General features: G+C 33.1%; 1 protein-coding gene across 5 annotated transcripts in view; it reads right to left on the bottom strand.

The window, feature by feature from the left end:
* Nucleotides 1-8,301: 8,301 nt before the first annotated feature.
* Nucleotides 8,302-16,418, bottom strand: part of LOC149802218 (tubulin tyrosine ligase 3-like) — a 157,821-nt gene continuing 149,704 nt past the window's right edge. For 3 of the 5 annotated variants that reach the window (XM_089956639.1, XM_089956635.1, XM_089956636.1), the window contains one exon: nucleotides 8,302-13,823. In XM_089956639.1, coding sequence (XP_089812765.1) covers nucleotides 13,312-13,823 — 512 coding nt within the window. In that variant the 3' untranslated portion in view covers nucleotides 8,302-13,311. The remainder of the gene's footprint in view (nucleotides 13,824-16,418) is intronic. The other 2 variants (XM_089956638.1, XM_089956637.1) reach the window with 2 other exon arrangements.

Below are 16,418 nucleotides of genomic sequence, written 5' to 3'. Positions count from 1 at the left end.
AATTTTCCCCGGGTACTTTGCTCTTAGTTAGCCCTAATAACACATATGTATCTTCCATGACACAATCCCTGGTTAACACACATTTGTATTATTCTTGTGGACCAGTAAAAGGCAATTGATTGATCGCCGCAGGGAGAAACTAACAACATAACTGTACATTAGAAAACGACCTGACATTTAAATACAATGAAAATCGTGAGTGGACATGTGATATGCGTGCGAGTGATCAAGTCAGTTTACTTGACATATTACGGAAATGGTCTTGGTGATCTTGTTCAGGGATTGTTCAAAGGAGAGTCAAAGGTACATGCGGTATTGTCTTCGCGCCCTGCACCCACTGCTAAACAAGTTACAACCCGAGTCGTTGACAGCATGATTCGAGCACTATCAACAGCGGGTACGCTTCCACAAATAGTCACACTTCCTTCGATAACAACAATGCCATCATTGGCCTTTAAAATAATCAATGAGGCTACTCAGCAAAGTCTAGCTGATTAAATGCATGCAGATGCGGTAACGGAAAGTGGATTATGGTTGTGAATTAAGCCTGAACATGGGTTGTGAAAAGTTATTTGACGAAACCGCGTTTGAAATGGATGTACTGTCATGATAGATTGAAACAAAAACTATTTACGGTGTTATTCGTTATCAGCTAAGGGTGATAAAAGGCCGAATTTAATTACAAGTGCATGGTATGTTTCGGTATTTTCTCCTGCTAGAGGCCTTCTGAGAAACTGACGGAAATCTGGTACAAACGATTGTCGCTAATATCGATTTCGACCGAGGTACCATGACTGAATCCGTCAACAACGGTACCATGGCTTTGTTTGGCAACGTGCATTACTTTATCGATGGAAAAGGAAATCGTAGCATGTTTGAGCAACGTTGCTATTTCAATGACAATTAACGGACTCGCCAGATGCAGGGATGACTATGCAAGGTCTGCTAACCAGTCTGTGATGTTTCATAAGTATGCAACGAACATTCAGTTCATCTACAATCTACAACATAACAGATCGCGCCGCCCTCGTACAAACAGATGAGCTCATAATTTACTGTTAATACCATTCTATTATCATTTGGTCGATGACAAATTCTTAAATTCTCAGTATCTTTTTGGTGCGAGATTCCGCTCAGTCATATATTTTGGTATTGCAGAGATGTAAGGCTATTTTCGGAGCAAAACTCACAGTCACATTTGTTATGTATATTTAATTTGTATTCATTAGTTGTTTTTTCCCTCCATGATTACACGTTATGTATAATTGTATTTTGGACTTGACCTTGTCAAAATCAAGTTCAACCAGTGACTTTTATTTTGTAAACAAATTATACATAGTTAAAATTTCTCTATGCGTGTGAGTTAAATATTAGGATCCTTATCAATGGATATAAATATATTTATTTGGGACTGGATCTAAGACATTGGAATTCCCCAGTGAATAACCTGTTGTACCTTACATTTCCCATTATCATTATTAAAATTATATTATCAGATCTTGTATTGTTCACATATTAGAATATTCATGAAAAGGAACTTTGGACCCTCATTTTAGTTAGTTATACCTTTGTGTCTTAGCTTTTTGTATAATCTTGTTTATTTGAGAAATTACTCATTCTTGCATTTAACAGCTGCTGGGGTAGAATCAGTCTTATTGCTGTGTTCGATATTTTATTTGGGTGGAATTATATATTCAAAATATTATTCACTGGAAATACAAAGTGCTCATCTATAATATTTGTGGGCTGGAATATTAATTTAGAATTATAATGATTTCAGACAATAACATTTTTATTAATTATATTATTCTGATACATCAAAATACCGTTAGCACATCGCCACAATACAAGCCACGGGCACATATGCATATTGGAGGCACATTAATACATGCACATTCAATATTGGAATTTAATTGGAATACAACTGGAAGTGACTTGTAACTTTATACATTTGGAGTTGCGGTACAGCTTTGTTGACTGTTTGGGATTGAATTCACAATATTGTAAGTTCTTTCGCAAATTTTCAATTTATATTCTAGAGAAAAAAATATTTGCTGAATTTTACAAAAGTTATTATTTTTTCGTTGTTTTCTGTTACTTAGTTTAAGATCGCAGAGTAGTAACACATTACACTGAAAGACTGGCAGCAATGTTGCAATTCTGGCGCCACTTTGCCGATGTTAAAGTTATGTTTTCGAAAATAGCATCGTAGATGCCCGTGATAATCTATTCTTTGGTTGCAAAAATACGTTTTTATCATTTATGAGCAGAGTACTGGAGATACATCATCAATCATTTCTCGTGTTCGTCACAGACTTGCATGAAGCCCACGTTCAGCTTTCATGGCAAATACATACCCAGCAAGGTGATATTTGACCAGTTAGGAGTGTCTGAGGTTTCACTGCAGTTAAACGGTCATCATGAATCCACCGAAAAAATTTGGCAAGTGCATATTAAAAGCTGTGGTCGTTCTTGGGTCGAGACCAAAACACTGGCACCATTCTGCAGATTTTCCAGAAAGACTTTGTAATGTATATCTACATTATGTGTTTATTTTTTGTTCATGATCATACACTGTAAGGGCCTACCTGACTAGTGACATTTGTTTTGTCAACAACATATAATATAGCCAATATTTGTCTATGATTGTATGTTATATTTTAAGATAATTATGACTTGGGGGTTAGCATGTTTATTTTGATCTGAGTTCAGGATATTGTTATTCCCCTTTGGAAAAATCTGGTCTTCCTGATATTTTAAATGTTCTATACTAACATTTTAGTAAGATACATGACCTTGTTTACAGTTTGGAATGTTCTGGAAACGAATTTGATGGGAAAATATCCCTCATCTTGACTTTGTTTTTATGTTTTGATTTTTTTTTGGTATAGAGGGTGGGATAAACAAAATTACTCATTTCTATCTTATCATCCAACGTGGGATCGGTCTTATTGTTGTGTTCAGTTTTAATTTGAGAGGATTTATTTATTTAAATTATTCACTGGAATTACAAAAGTGCTCATTAATTTGTTACTAAACCACTATTTTGAAAGTATTATGAATCCATTCAAGTATATTTTGGATTATATCATTGTGATACATCAAGACTATTTGACATATTCGCACATTCGAGACTATTAGCACATCAGCACATTCAAAGTTGGAATAAATTCGGAACACTACTGAAATTGATTTGAAATTCTGTATTTTTGGTGTTGTGATAGCACTTTTAGGACTATTTGGAATTTAATCCACGATACTGTCAGCTGTTTTTAAATTTTCACTTTTGTATTGTAGGGAAATAAATTATTTGTTGAATTTTACAAAACGTGACGGTTTTCGCTCTTTTCTGTTACTATTTTAAGACTATAGAGCCGTAACAATGTCGCCACTTTGCAAAATATTAATTATTTGTGTTGGAACCTTTGGACCTGTACAAACAGTCCCAGGTCGACATGCTGTTTGATGCACGTGTGACTGAGATACAAATGTATTGATGTGATTCTCTCTCTGATCTCTGATAAGATGTTGTCGTTTGCGCATATAGGTGGTCGAATGAGGATTATTTACGCGTTAGTGAGAAACTTATAAATGTTTCTCAAACAAGTAGTGCCTGCGGCAGCCTAAGGAGCCGCGTTACAGTCCGTCGAAACTGCATCCGGGACGACTTTGAAAAAGGCAGTCTGTAGAATAAGCTATAATCTTTCCTCAAGGCAGTATCACGTTTTGTAAACGTATAGGAAAAGTAAACGGCCTTCGACTAACGAGGACGACTCCAGAATACTCTCAGGCAGAGGTCGTCAACTACCTGGTACGAATCGCAAAAGACCACGCGACCTTTAACCATTTTTGATTTGCTTGCTGTGTTGAAGTCAGTTAAGCATTTCTGATGTGTTTTATGCGGATGAATTTGCATCGATGGTCCTACTTACAAATGAAACCGGGATTGTTAACCTGGATTCAGCAATAGGACCTGGCATTGATTTGGTGGCGTATGAGGTAACCCCTCGAAATCTGTTATATTTGACTCGTACGGGCTTGCACCACAACTTTAACTTATTGATTATTTCACCTTAGGCGGTGGGCAACAAACACTGTTTCGTTCGACTCCGCAGTTGCAAACTTGGATGGATGGGCCAATATATGGACAGTGTGTTGTTAAAGCGTTGAGTACACTCGAGTGTTCACCAACACCACGCGCGCTTCTTCATATTTCCTTATCCCTTAGAAAGTGCACTTTTAGTAGACGAAATGCCCGACGTGACTTCGAGTATCTAAGTTTGCTACCAATATGGATTTGACCGAGTTTACCAGCGAGGTTGTTGTTGACGTCAGCCTGAGAGAACTTGGGGTTTTCCAAGATCAAACTGGAAAACTAAAACGTCTAACGTGGTGATTCAAGATGTTAATTTGGAGCTGCGCGGTGCTATCATAAAATAAAATCAATGAAAATGGGGCAATCAGAGACTATAGTATGTTGATTGCGTTTATCAAGAATTACATTAATGTAGAAGAAGCTGGGGTGAAACAATACATGACTGCAAAGATCGCAGAGCCACCCTCTCAGCCACGCGTAGTAAATTCACTTGGCTTTTTCAGGTGAGTATTAAGCAAAGAAAGATCTGAAAAAATGATGATAATAAAGCACATGGTCGACTTCTTTTCACTACTCTCGGAGATGGTTTTGGTACACCTAATCGATGGATCTTACAGGTACGTGAGTTTATATCGTATCTGTTTATTATAAATGGATATCGAGACGTGTGGGTTGTGATGACAATAGCGATAAATAATTTCCTAAATCATATATATTAATATGCAGTATTGCAGGAGACAAGACTAAAGAAAATGTTAGTCGCCAGAGATGAACTCCAGGGATCAATCCCTATCCAAAGGGTACTTAACCGTCATTGGTGATTGTGTTTAAGAGTAGATTCTGACTGCGGTGATAAGATTGAGGATTTTTCTGACGGGGTGTTGGATCGTCTGACAGGATATACTAACACGGAAGGTGATTTTTGTTCCACCTGTTGATACATATCTGCTTGAAAATTATGGCATTAACATTCCACAGCACACGCTCAAATGTAATATTATTTAGGGTTTAATAGGAGTCAGCAGTTGAAACCACCCTGATGTACCAATGTCAGCTCGAAGCCAATTTTGAATCATGACATTAGCACGCGAAAAGGTCGCTAAAAACATCACCAAGCGGAACAGCATGTTTCTGACACGATGAAATGGATTTCACCGACAAGTCCACTGCGGTTGCATTACCTGTTGGTTATGTTGCACCGAATTCAGCAAGGACGCACTTGTCTGCATAACATGTTTTGAGCGAAGACAAGAACGATTGTTTGAGACATCATACATTGGTATAATCAGTATGGTAGTATGGTTCTATATGAACGTGGAGCTAGAACCCCAGAACGAATAATTGCCGGAAATTTGAATATTCCCCAAATAGTTATTTTCTATGATTGTATGACGGTTGTATAAGTAAAAAGAGTAGTTTTTTAGATGTCCGGTTTGCGTCTTGCACCTAAGGAAGGCAATATTTTCGAGCAAATTATACTTGGCGATCACATTTTTAATCGATCTCCGATGGACCCTCAAACATAACGACGCTAAAAAAAATAATGGAAGCGTAACAACAACTGCTACATGGAATCACCATAACATTAAATTTTGATTGTTTCCTTTATTTGTGCAGTTTAAGTTTACTTGTAACTATATGTCAAATAAAAGTTCTGTGAAAATTGTATCTTAAAAATTTGCAAACGTATTTTTTCTTTCTCTCTTTCTTTACCTGTTGCTACAAATGGTTGTAACTGGATTTTCAGCATCATAGTAAAGATATGTTTAATATAGTTGTTTTGTCAATCATTTGCAATGGTATAAGATCAAAAGAATATTGTATGCTTGAAAAATTATCTTTAGATGCAACAACAAATCAACAGAATGACGTCTAGCAGAAATACTTTGATTTTCAACAATGTTCAATATTTCTCCAGTCTGTTCAAACATATGAACAAATTCGGACCGATCTTATATTTTCCCGTTGCTATTGGTGAATCTAAATTATCTACTTCCTTTACCGAGTCACCATGCTTTGTTTTTAAATAAAACCTTTTCGTAACTCCTATTTTTTTGTTTTTGTTGATTCATTATTAATTGACTTTGTAAAATTATGAGATCTTAAACGTGTACTGTAATTGGAGCTGAATTCAAATTGGTGTATTCAAACTATTCTTGTTTAATCGAAGTTAGTCATGTTCAAAAAGATATAGACAACAAAAGTGGTAATTTATTTTAAAACAAAAACGACATACTCTGATGCTTCAAGTACTGACTAACATATTGCATTCAATGACAAAAATGAACAGCAACAGAGTCCAATAAAAGGTGTTTAACAAGGATTTTTTTTTTTTTTTTACAAATAGTCAAGGAATGGTTTAATTTGTCATTTATGTGCAATGTTGATGCACAAGTGATTAAATACACAAGGAATATTAAAATTTGGTGACGTCATCAAAATGCACCCATTAAAAGTGTAATATGGGGAAAGAATATATTGCTTATTTCAACGGTGTATATGAAAGAGTGGAACCTGGAATGATTGCAAAGCTGGTTTCTGGCGTTGTTTCCCTTTGACTTCTGCTTTGTGGATTTGTTTCCCTTCCATCAGAATCAAATATTTAATGAAGTTCACTTTGTCCATACCAATCACTACTATTGTTTTCCTTTCCTTTGGAATAGCTGCTTTCAATAATGTATGTAACAGTATTTAGAATCTTCAGCACTCTTCCTTCTAGATCAGAAATGGGTATTTACAACTCTTTTATTAATTTCCACCGCTGTTACCCATTTTTCTGTTTGTTCGACTAGGTTTCAGATAGAAAAGAAAGTTCTAATAGGCTTATGTTGTAAATGGCTTGGTTTTCTGCTTATTTCACACTTGGGTCCCTAGGAGTTTTTAAAGTTGAATATTGCACAATTTTGAAGTGGTCTCTATTATCTCCCTTTGAAAATGGCAGTGCCCATAATTTTACAGTAAAAAGGTGCACGTCTATTAAAAGGTGGGGAACTTTGTTAATAAGACCTCTTCTTGCAAATATTATTGATAGCCTAATAATGGAACAATAAAATATTTTCCCACCAACCCACTCATATAGGGATAATAAAAATAAACATCCCAAATTTCTAGCACATCAGAACAGTGCACCAACCCACTCATATAGGGATAATAAAAAAACATCCCAAATTTTTAGCATATCAGAACAGCGCACCAACCCACTCATATAGGGATCATAAAAAAAAACATCCCAGAGTTCTAGCACATCAGAACAGCGCACCAACCCACTTATATAGGAATAATAAAAAAAAACATCCCAAATTTCTAGCACATCAGAACATCGTACCAACCCACTCATATAAGGTTAATAATAAAAAATACATCCCAAATTTCTAGCACATCAGAACAGCGCACCAACCCACTCATACAGGGATAATAAAAAAAACATCCCAAATTTCAAGCACACCAGAACAGTGAACCGACCCGCTCATATAGGGATAATAAAAGAAACATCCCAAATTTCTTGCACACCAGAACAGCACACCAACCCACTCATATACAGATATGAAGGCATTCAATCAAGAAATCAATATTCACTTGTGAAGTCGGACTATAAGATTGTACTTCATAAACAATCAATATATTCACAAGAGCTGCAGATACATGTTTTCTAGGTTAGATGTAAAACTATACAGCAATGCTGGGAAATGCTGCTGTATCTGGCAACATTTAAAGATGACCTGTCACCTCTGAATATCTGGGCATGTCATTTTATTTACAATTTTAAGTAAATATAGCATCCATTACAGTTTTGGTACATTGAAGTCATTATATCTTGACATTATTGAGATCAATTTGGAAATCAGTAAATATAAAATTTGCTTCAACTCCATAGGATTTTATTTATACTACTTTCCGCATCACATTTTACTAATATAATAGACATATTCTTTAGTTTACAGTTAAGATAATTTTAAAATTTAAAATAATGTTTTTTTAAAGATAATTTCAAGTTAAAACAAGTTATATTGTACTTTGTACATCAAGTTTAAACCACTTTCAGCTTGACAACCATCGTAGAGTTTTATTCTATTCATCTGTAAATGGGCCTATGTGTGGTTTTATTTGTGTGTTGTGTGTGTGTATCTGTGTGTGTGCACACAAGAAAGTGAGAGAGTACTAGCCAACCAGGCTGAATAGGAAGAAATATATTACAAAGACAAACGATACATCAACAACAGCTTTATTAAATGTTCTCAGCAGTGTGTATATAAATATAAAGAGGTTCTTGTTTGTAAAAGAAACGTCAACATATTTACATTGCATATAAATGTACAACAATGAATATACAAAATTCAACTACAAACATATTTACATTGCATATAAATGTACAACAATGAATATACAAAATTCAACTACAAACAGCAAAAATAAATTTAAAAAAGTATACTCAAGCAGTTATGAAGCAGATAATGTATGCTTGAATAAATAATACTAGGACAATAATATGGGGTCATAAAACATCTCAATTTGATTGGACATGGTGCAGTTCCTACTAAGCTAGTGTGTGAGCATATTTATCAAAAACACTATATATCTGAGATTTGTAATACTGATGTTCTTTTTGCAAATGTTTTTTATGATTCCAAAAATAGAACAAATTAATCTTATTTACAAATTTTTACAAATGGTAAAGTTCTCATGATATGTTTGTGTTTGATTAAAATTTGTTTACGTTTAAAACTAAATTTGATTAATCAAATTTGCAATACATACTATTTACCATTTTATTTAACTCATACAGACTTCTTACTGCTGTTCCAATTGCTATTTAACAACTGAACTTCACAGTTTACGTGATTCATGAAGTCATGAAGCTAAAAATTTATTACTCACTTCACAACCAGTTGTAATGAAACATCGGTCATTGATACATAGTGTGTAGTCGATTTTCAATCAGTAAAATGACTAATTAAAAATAGCATTGAAAATAATAACAAAAGTCACTGAAAAAACATGGGAACTAAATTGTAACCATCTTTTAGTGACAAAGTACTAAAAAAGGAGGACAAGAATAGATAATTAGTTATTTTCTGATGTTACGAACTACTAACTTTTAGTTTTGGCATCAGATAATGCAATTCTAAACTCTTGTTACAAAGGCTTGGCAAAAATGTGCAATTATAAATAATAAAAAATTTGGTTTACAAAGCTTTTCTCTGAAAAAACAGCCTCAAATAAAACCCTACAAAAGCAAAGTGCATTTTATCCTGCCAAAAATGCACAACGTTATTTATTTCCCTGATTTATGCTAAACAAACATGAATGTAACTGGCAGTTTCAGGCCATAAAATCAACAAATGCTAGACAATTGTTCACATATTGTAACGGATAACAATGAGTACAAATGGCATGGAAGTGATGAAATTATGGATCAAGTGCTGTACAAAAAGATAGACTGAGTTGTGTTCGATTCACAATCACTGTGTTTAATTAAGTCACTATTACTCCATACTTTAGTGCTACACAAAGAAGAAGAAAGGGAGGAAAAAATCTTGATACATTTGCATGGTAAAGTGGGCTCTGAAACATAGCAAATGTTTCCTCACCTAATAATATCAAAAGATAGGATTGGGGGCAGGAATTTGTGAGAAATTTTAATATTTGGGGGGAAAAAAGCCTGAAAATGTTTAAATACTATTAAAAATTTCTGGAATTTATTATAATAATGACACAACAATTAGATGAAGATAGAAAAATCACAATAACCCCAAAATACTAAATACATGCCTTTTCTCCCAGATCATAACACATCAGACACAGCACTTATCACAGATAGCTCTCTCAAATATATATATATATATATATATTCTTAATTAGCTCAACAAATTTTTTTTTTAACTTAACATGTCGATGTTATATTATTAGAATTGTATTCTTTGTTAACATAATTAGTTTCATTTTTCTACATGATAGGTCAGTTTAACTTTATCAATACACCTGTACCTTTGCCACAAGGCTCGATAATAATAACATACTTGGTATATATTTCAGTACCTAACAATGTCTTTATTACATATAAAATTAGGATAAGAAATTTTAAAAAATTATGTCAACAACATGATTTTATAGATCATTCTACACAAATTCAAAAAAATGTACATGAATACAAACATGCCAAAAAATTACATTTTAACTAAATCTGTCCAATAATTTTTATTACTCTTGAACAGTCAGTGAATCTAAAATGAATTATTATATTTTCTGTAAATTTTATTATAAATGCATTTAAGAAATATTTTTAAATTCTTAGAAAAAATTTCAAAGTTTCTCTCAGAGGAGCTGAATATATTTGTAATCAAGTTTGATTCATGTGCTATTTATTCCTATATAAATTCAACTGGTGCGTTTCTAATAACAAATTTAAGGGTGTGCACATTACAGTAGAGTATAGTCTCATTCTGTATTTCATCAAGATCATAGTTCTACAACAGATTCTTGCAAGTGTAAGTTCCAATACAGCAGAGTTCAGTGGTAATCAATACTCAAAATTCGCAGGATTTGCTCTTATCTAAATAAAAAAATGTAAAATACGGCATTCCCTCACTATAGGACCCTTCATTATAACATGCTAAAAGGCAGGTATTGATGTGGATACCATTATGCTGTAAAATTAAATGTATAATGTACTATATTATATGAGTGTCTCTAGAAGGTGTTGAAACAATATGGCTCCAAGGACAGAGTTTTAATGAGAGAGTACTGTATGAGATAGCATGTTCTTATGTAGGGTTTTACTGTAAGTAATACACAATCTCTTACAAAAAATATAACCAAAAATACATGGTATTAAGAAAACATAATTTGTAACAATGTGACATTTTTCACAGGTACAACTAAATATCTTGATACACATATCCTGCACTGAATAAAAAACAAAAAAATTATTAAAGCTAAACAATGCTATTAGAGTTGAATTATACATTTGAACAAAACAAGTCTTGGAAAGCAAAATATATTCACTTTTACTTAGAAAATGAATTTACAAAACAAACAAAATTAAATGCAAGGTAAGTCAAGTTATAAAATTAACTCTTACAGCTTAACAATATTGTTTGCATTTACTGTGATAATGACTTGCAGCCAGTTTATCTACTGAAAGTTGTGGACACTGTGCTTTGGAACAGGATTTTGTTCAATACTCCATGTTAAAAAGAGAGGCTATAGTATAATTCATTTTATATATTGAATTAAGTACAAAGGAAAATTATGCAAAAACCAATTTTTACAAAATGATCAATAGGTCTGAACCAATTATTGCATAGGAAGCATAAAGTATATATTTGAATGATTGTAAACTCTATAAACTGTACTAGTTTTGTATCAACTACTTATTTAAATTTTGATCATGATAAAGCTGCTAAAAATAATCCAAACCATGTTACCACAAGTCGGCAGTTTTTCTTTGAATTATATACATATATTTTTAGGCTACTTTCTCCAAGCAAAAGTCTGAAGCTGCAAATGTGTTCGTGTCTGAAGCTAATGGAAAGCAATCACCATTACATACATGATTTTGATTGTGATCAGCACCATTCATAGTTTTTCATTCCAATCCACATTTTGTGTCATTTTAGATTGATAGATTTTTCAACCAATCAAATTTGTTCAACATTCAACCAATCAAATTTGTTCAACATGCTCACTTAGCTAATGTGATAGGAGATCTTGGAAAACCAAACACTGATGCCAATTTTACAATGTGTATTGCCTAATTTATATGGAAAGGCTATTAAAACATTAAACCCATACAAATATCTGATCCATAATTGTATATAAAGATAACCATACATAGAACATAGTTTTTTTTATAATTTAAACAACTCACTATGTAGTTTATTATATTTTTCTCATCGTATCATTTATGATATCAAAGGGTTGGCATTAAGAATGAATAATGATTCTATAGGCTTGTGTAAAAATATAGCACTTGATGCAAAGGGAACTTCACATAATGGTTTTAAAAAAACTTTTAAATTCAAGGTGTCCATTATGAGGTTAATATTGTTACTGAACCATACAATTAGTACTTAGTGAGGGACAGAAGTTACATTATGTTAGTACTTGATTATTATACAGTTAACCCTCAAAACACAATAAAGGAATCGTTAATTAAAACTAAAATTGTCCAATGAAAAGAAAACAGACTGGCATAAAGTAATCACTTGACAGGAGGAACTCTGTTAATGAAATACTATGTGCATCATTTGTAACTGCTCAGATTTCGGTGTGTTTAACGTAATACAGATGGGTAAATGATATTTCGAGGCATTTTTGTCTTTCAAGCTTTATAAGCTTTCTCTATGAAGTGATAGGCAAACAAAATTATTCATTTTTTTTAAATGTTATCAAACTGCAATCATAATGATTCATCATTCAACAATTTCTTTGGAAAACAAAAGCTGAAATCTGAATTTAAAATAATTTTAATTCTAAAAAAATATTTTTCAACAAAGATTCCTCTGTGATCTAATAACATATTCAAACAATAGTTTCTTAAGCAACTTGTGGATTTTTGAAGAAAATTGTTGCTTTATTTCATAGATATTTTAATATATAGAAATAAAATTTATATTTCCAACAGTACCAGAAAGGAATTTTCAAATCTTTGCAACTTAGAAATCCCCAAATCCTTGACGAGATTCCCTAATTCCAACAGTGGTCAATAATACCATCTATATTGAAGATGTTTGTAATTGTATTTGAGATATGAATCTTAAAAATTTTAAAATAAATTATAATAAAATCTGAAGCATGAATAAACATAAAACTGCTCTCAAATAATTCAGATCCAATTTTTCAATTATATTTTAAACTTGATAATAAAGGTACATGTACTATATGTTATATGACAATGAAGGTACATGTACTGTATGTTATTTGACAGTGAAGGTACATGTACTGTATGTCATTTGACAATGAAGGTATATGTACTGCATGTTATTTGACAATGAAGGTACATGTACTGTATGTTATTTGACAGTGAAGGTGCATGTACTTTTTACAGTTAGCCACCCTGCTCCCCTTAAAAAACATTTACATTGTTAATTTACAGAGATTAAATGCCTGACTTTGGAGCTGACAGGTTGTACAAAACATTGGTACTGTATATTTATCATATATAACACTAACATTACTGATTAACTATGATACTTTTATCAGATCGCAGTTTGTGATCAGTTACGAGGGTAAGAAAATGATGTAATTGACATCGTATTATCTACTGGAGATGTAACAATATAGGAAGCAGAACTGGAGTTTAAGGGTATGCCTTGGCGACGAACAATGTACCGCCTAACAAAACGTGGAAGATTATTTGAAATGCCATAATAATGTGACACAAGTTGTCTCTGTGGGAGATTATTTCTTTCTGGATTCTGAAGTACGATTCTTTCTTTATCTGTTTTAGGTGGGACAATAGGTTGGGAAGAAACATTTTGGGGCAGAACAGCAATTCCTGTTGATTGCATAGAAACAGCACTGGGTGGTCGGCTAGAACCACATTTTGGCTGATTCAGAGTTTTGGTGTCTCTAGTACTGTTCACATTTAAAGGCTCATGAAATGTGGTACGAATTCCATCCTGCTGACATTTGCAGTTAGCGTTAGTACCATCAAGGCGTAAGTTCATACCATTTCCACATTCTAGGCAAGTCCTTGACCATGTGGAATCAATTAGTGGACAAACACCTGTTAATGAAAGGAATAGTTTAGTATTAGTAGATTTAACATTAACAGCAAGACAAACAGTTTAAATGGTTAATAAAACATAGTGTAAGTATACAGTCATGCATTTAACTTTGAAACTTGTCCGAAACCAATTTTCTCACATATATACTGCAACTTTCCCAAGCGGAACATAGTTGAGACTAAAAACTGTTGCCAATTTGTTTTGTAGAAGTTGCCAGTTCATAAAAGCAAGGCCTTATTGGAACTAAAATATGTGATCAATCTGCAAAGTAGACTGGATTACAAAGGTGGCAGTATAATGAGGTTCCATTAGTAGTAGAACAAGTTTATTGGGACTAAAATTCTTGGTCAATCTGCAAAGGTGGCCAGATGACCAAGCTGCCAGTTTAAGGAAAATAAGAAATGTTCTGCCATTAAAAGAAAGATCATAATGTGCTAATTACAGGTAGATTTATATAATGAATCATTTAATTACCATATTTATCCAAGGATAAGCCCCCATTCCAATTTTTATAATATTTCAACAAATATTATGGTTACCTTTTTGATAATAGGACCACCCCAACTTTTTATTAATAATCTTTATTAACCTGACCACATTGTCTTATCATGGAAGAAATACCATAAAATGTCTGATAATAAACCCACCTCCTACTTTTTGAATTTTTTTTTATAAAGCTGGCCCATGTTATTTCATGGAAGAATTAATGTAATGGAAATTAAGCCTTGTCCTCTAGGCTCGAGAGTGCTACTTTAAAATCAGGATAAAAAGTCAGATCAGGGTGTATGATGTTTGTTCTACTGATTACTCCTTACAAACTGCACAGACCCAGCTCTATTAGCACACTATGCGATGGCAGATCTGGGACTGCACAGTTTGCAGCTGGACTTGTCTAATAAGTATACACAGAACCATTAGCCATTAGCAAACAGACACAACAATATTATGCCAGGGTATACAATATCAGGATCATTGTTTATAAACAAATGTTGCTCCAGACTTGGAAATATTACTTGAAAATGATGAATGCAACATTCCAATTGGTCAGAAGTTTCTGAAGTAAGATTTGGAGTCTAGTAAAGTTTATGATGTATGAGCCAGCTCTCCACACAAAAAATAAGAATAAGCAACTGGGAAGATTTGAGTAATTGTCTGCAACAACATCTGTCAAAATTAGTACCTCACATATACTTTGTGATAGTTATGCATATAGCCTTGGTAAAGCCATTAGTGTGTTAGTGTACAAGAAAATCAAAAGTGCTGACCATATTTTATCTGCACACAATAAGATTAGAAGCATTTTGTGATTTTACTGCCTTCAGTTTAAATTTTCAAAAAAATATAGCCACAGATGATAACTAAAGCATCAAAACATTTGATGTGGTTGATTAGAAATAAGACGTAATATTTAAAAATCAGGCTGGAAATTTAACCCATAGAAATAATGTCATAACTAAAATATTAAAACTAAAAAATTTGTTTTCTAATATTCTAGTTCACCCTACTACAAAGAGCCAGCACAGATAAAAATCTGTCATCATATTATGTGCCATCTAATTAGGGTACTGTGCAATCTAATTAGGGTACTGGCATATAGTGGTTGATACAAACTCTATGTAGAATTATATAACAGCATTGATGCTGAGATTGCTGGTCCATTACCAGTATACAATACCAAATCAGGACCTGTATTCTCCAGACATTTGGGACAGAGTAATCTGAACAAGCTCAAAACCCAAAAACAGTTACATTACACAGTTTTGATTAGAACAAAACATACTGTAGAACTGTCAAGAGTTTAACTTGTGCTTCTTTTTTAGCTAGCTAAAAATATGTATGCATACTAAAATTATCATATCTGATCTTGAGGTTTTGAACCTGAGCTTCAGTTTCTTGTTCAAAAGGTTTTGAAAATATGGGACCTGGGTTTGCATAGATTTTTGCTGGTTATATGTCTTACAATACAATAGCAAATAATTTCCATGGTGACATGCAGACAAGAGCATGCCGACATATATGGGTAGTATTGGTACAAATCAGAAAGCTGCCTGATGGTGAATAAAAGTCTTTTGACACTGAAATTTTTGGAATCTTTGCTTATGAGAAGGAAATTAAAAAATTTATCTAGCAGTGTGCGGAGCAGAAATGTTCCTGAACAAAACTGAGCAAGTCAAGGTCATTAGCTCGTAAAAAGAAACCATGTCTTTTGTCAATTTGTACTTTATTAAAGAATCCTTGCATTTCTAAAATTTATCTACAAATGGAGCTATTGAGTTTGTACATTTGCATTTAAGACATGTTCTACAGATCTAGAGGTTTTGCTTTTTAAATAATATTGTATGAATTTGTATTTTGCTCCTCTTTGGACAAATTTTTCATGTTCTACAATGATGTGGTTAACTGTCTGTTACAACAATGCATTTAAATTTTGAATGGGTTATGATAGGCACCATAGTACATCAGGAAATGTATGTCAAGGTCAAGGTCAATCATCTTTGCATTTTGCTTTGATAAGAGTGTACTCATTTAGAGGTAAAATAGCTAGTACCAGTAATAACAAAATATTTATTTGACTTTTGATGTTGTCATAATTC

This window comes from Sinohyriopsis cumingii, chromosome 4 (genome assembly GCF_028554795.1).
Source record: "Sinohyriopsis cumingii isolate HCF-2022 chromosome 4, ASM2855479v2, whole genome shotgun sequence".
Taxonomy (NCBI): domain Eukaryota; kingdom Metazoa; phylum Mollusca; class Bivalvia; order Unionida; family Unionidae; genus Sinohyriopsis; species Sinohyriopsis cumingii.
The sequence above is the reverse complement of the archived record's forward strand: the minus strand, read 5'-3'. Positions and strand labels throughout refer to the sequence as shown.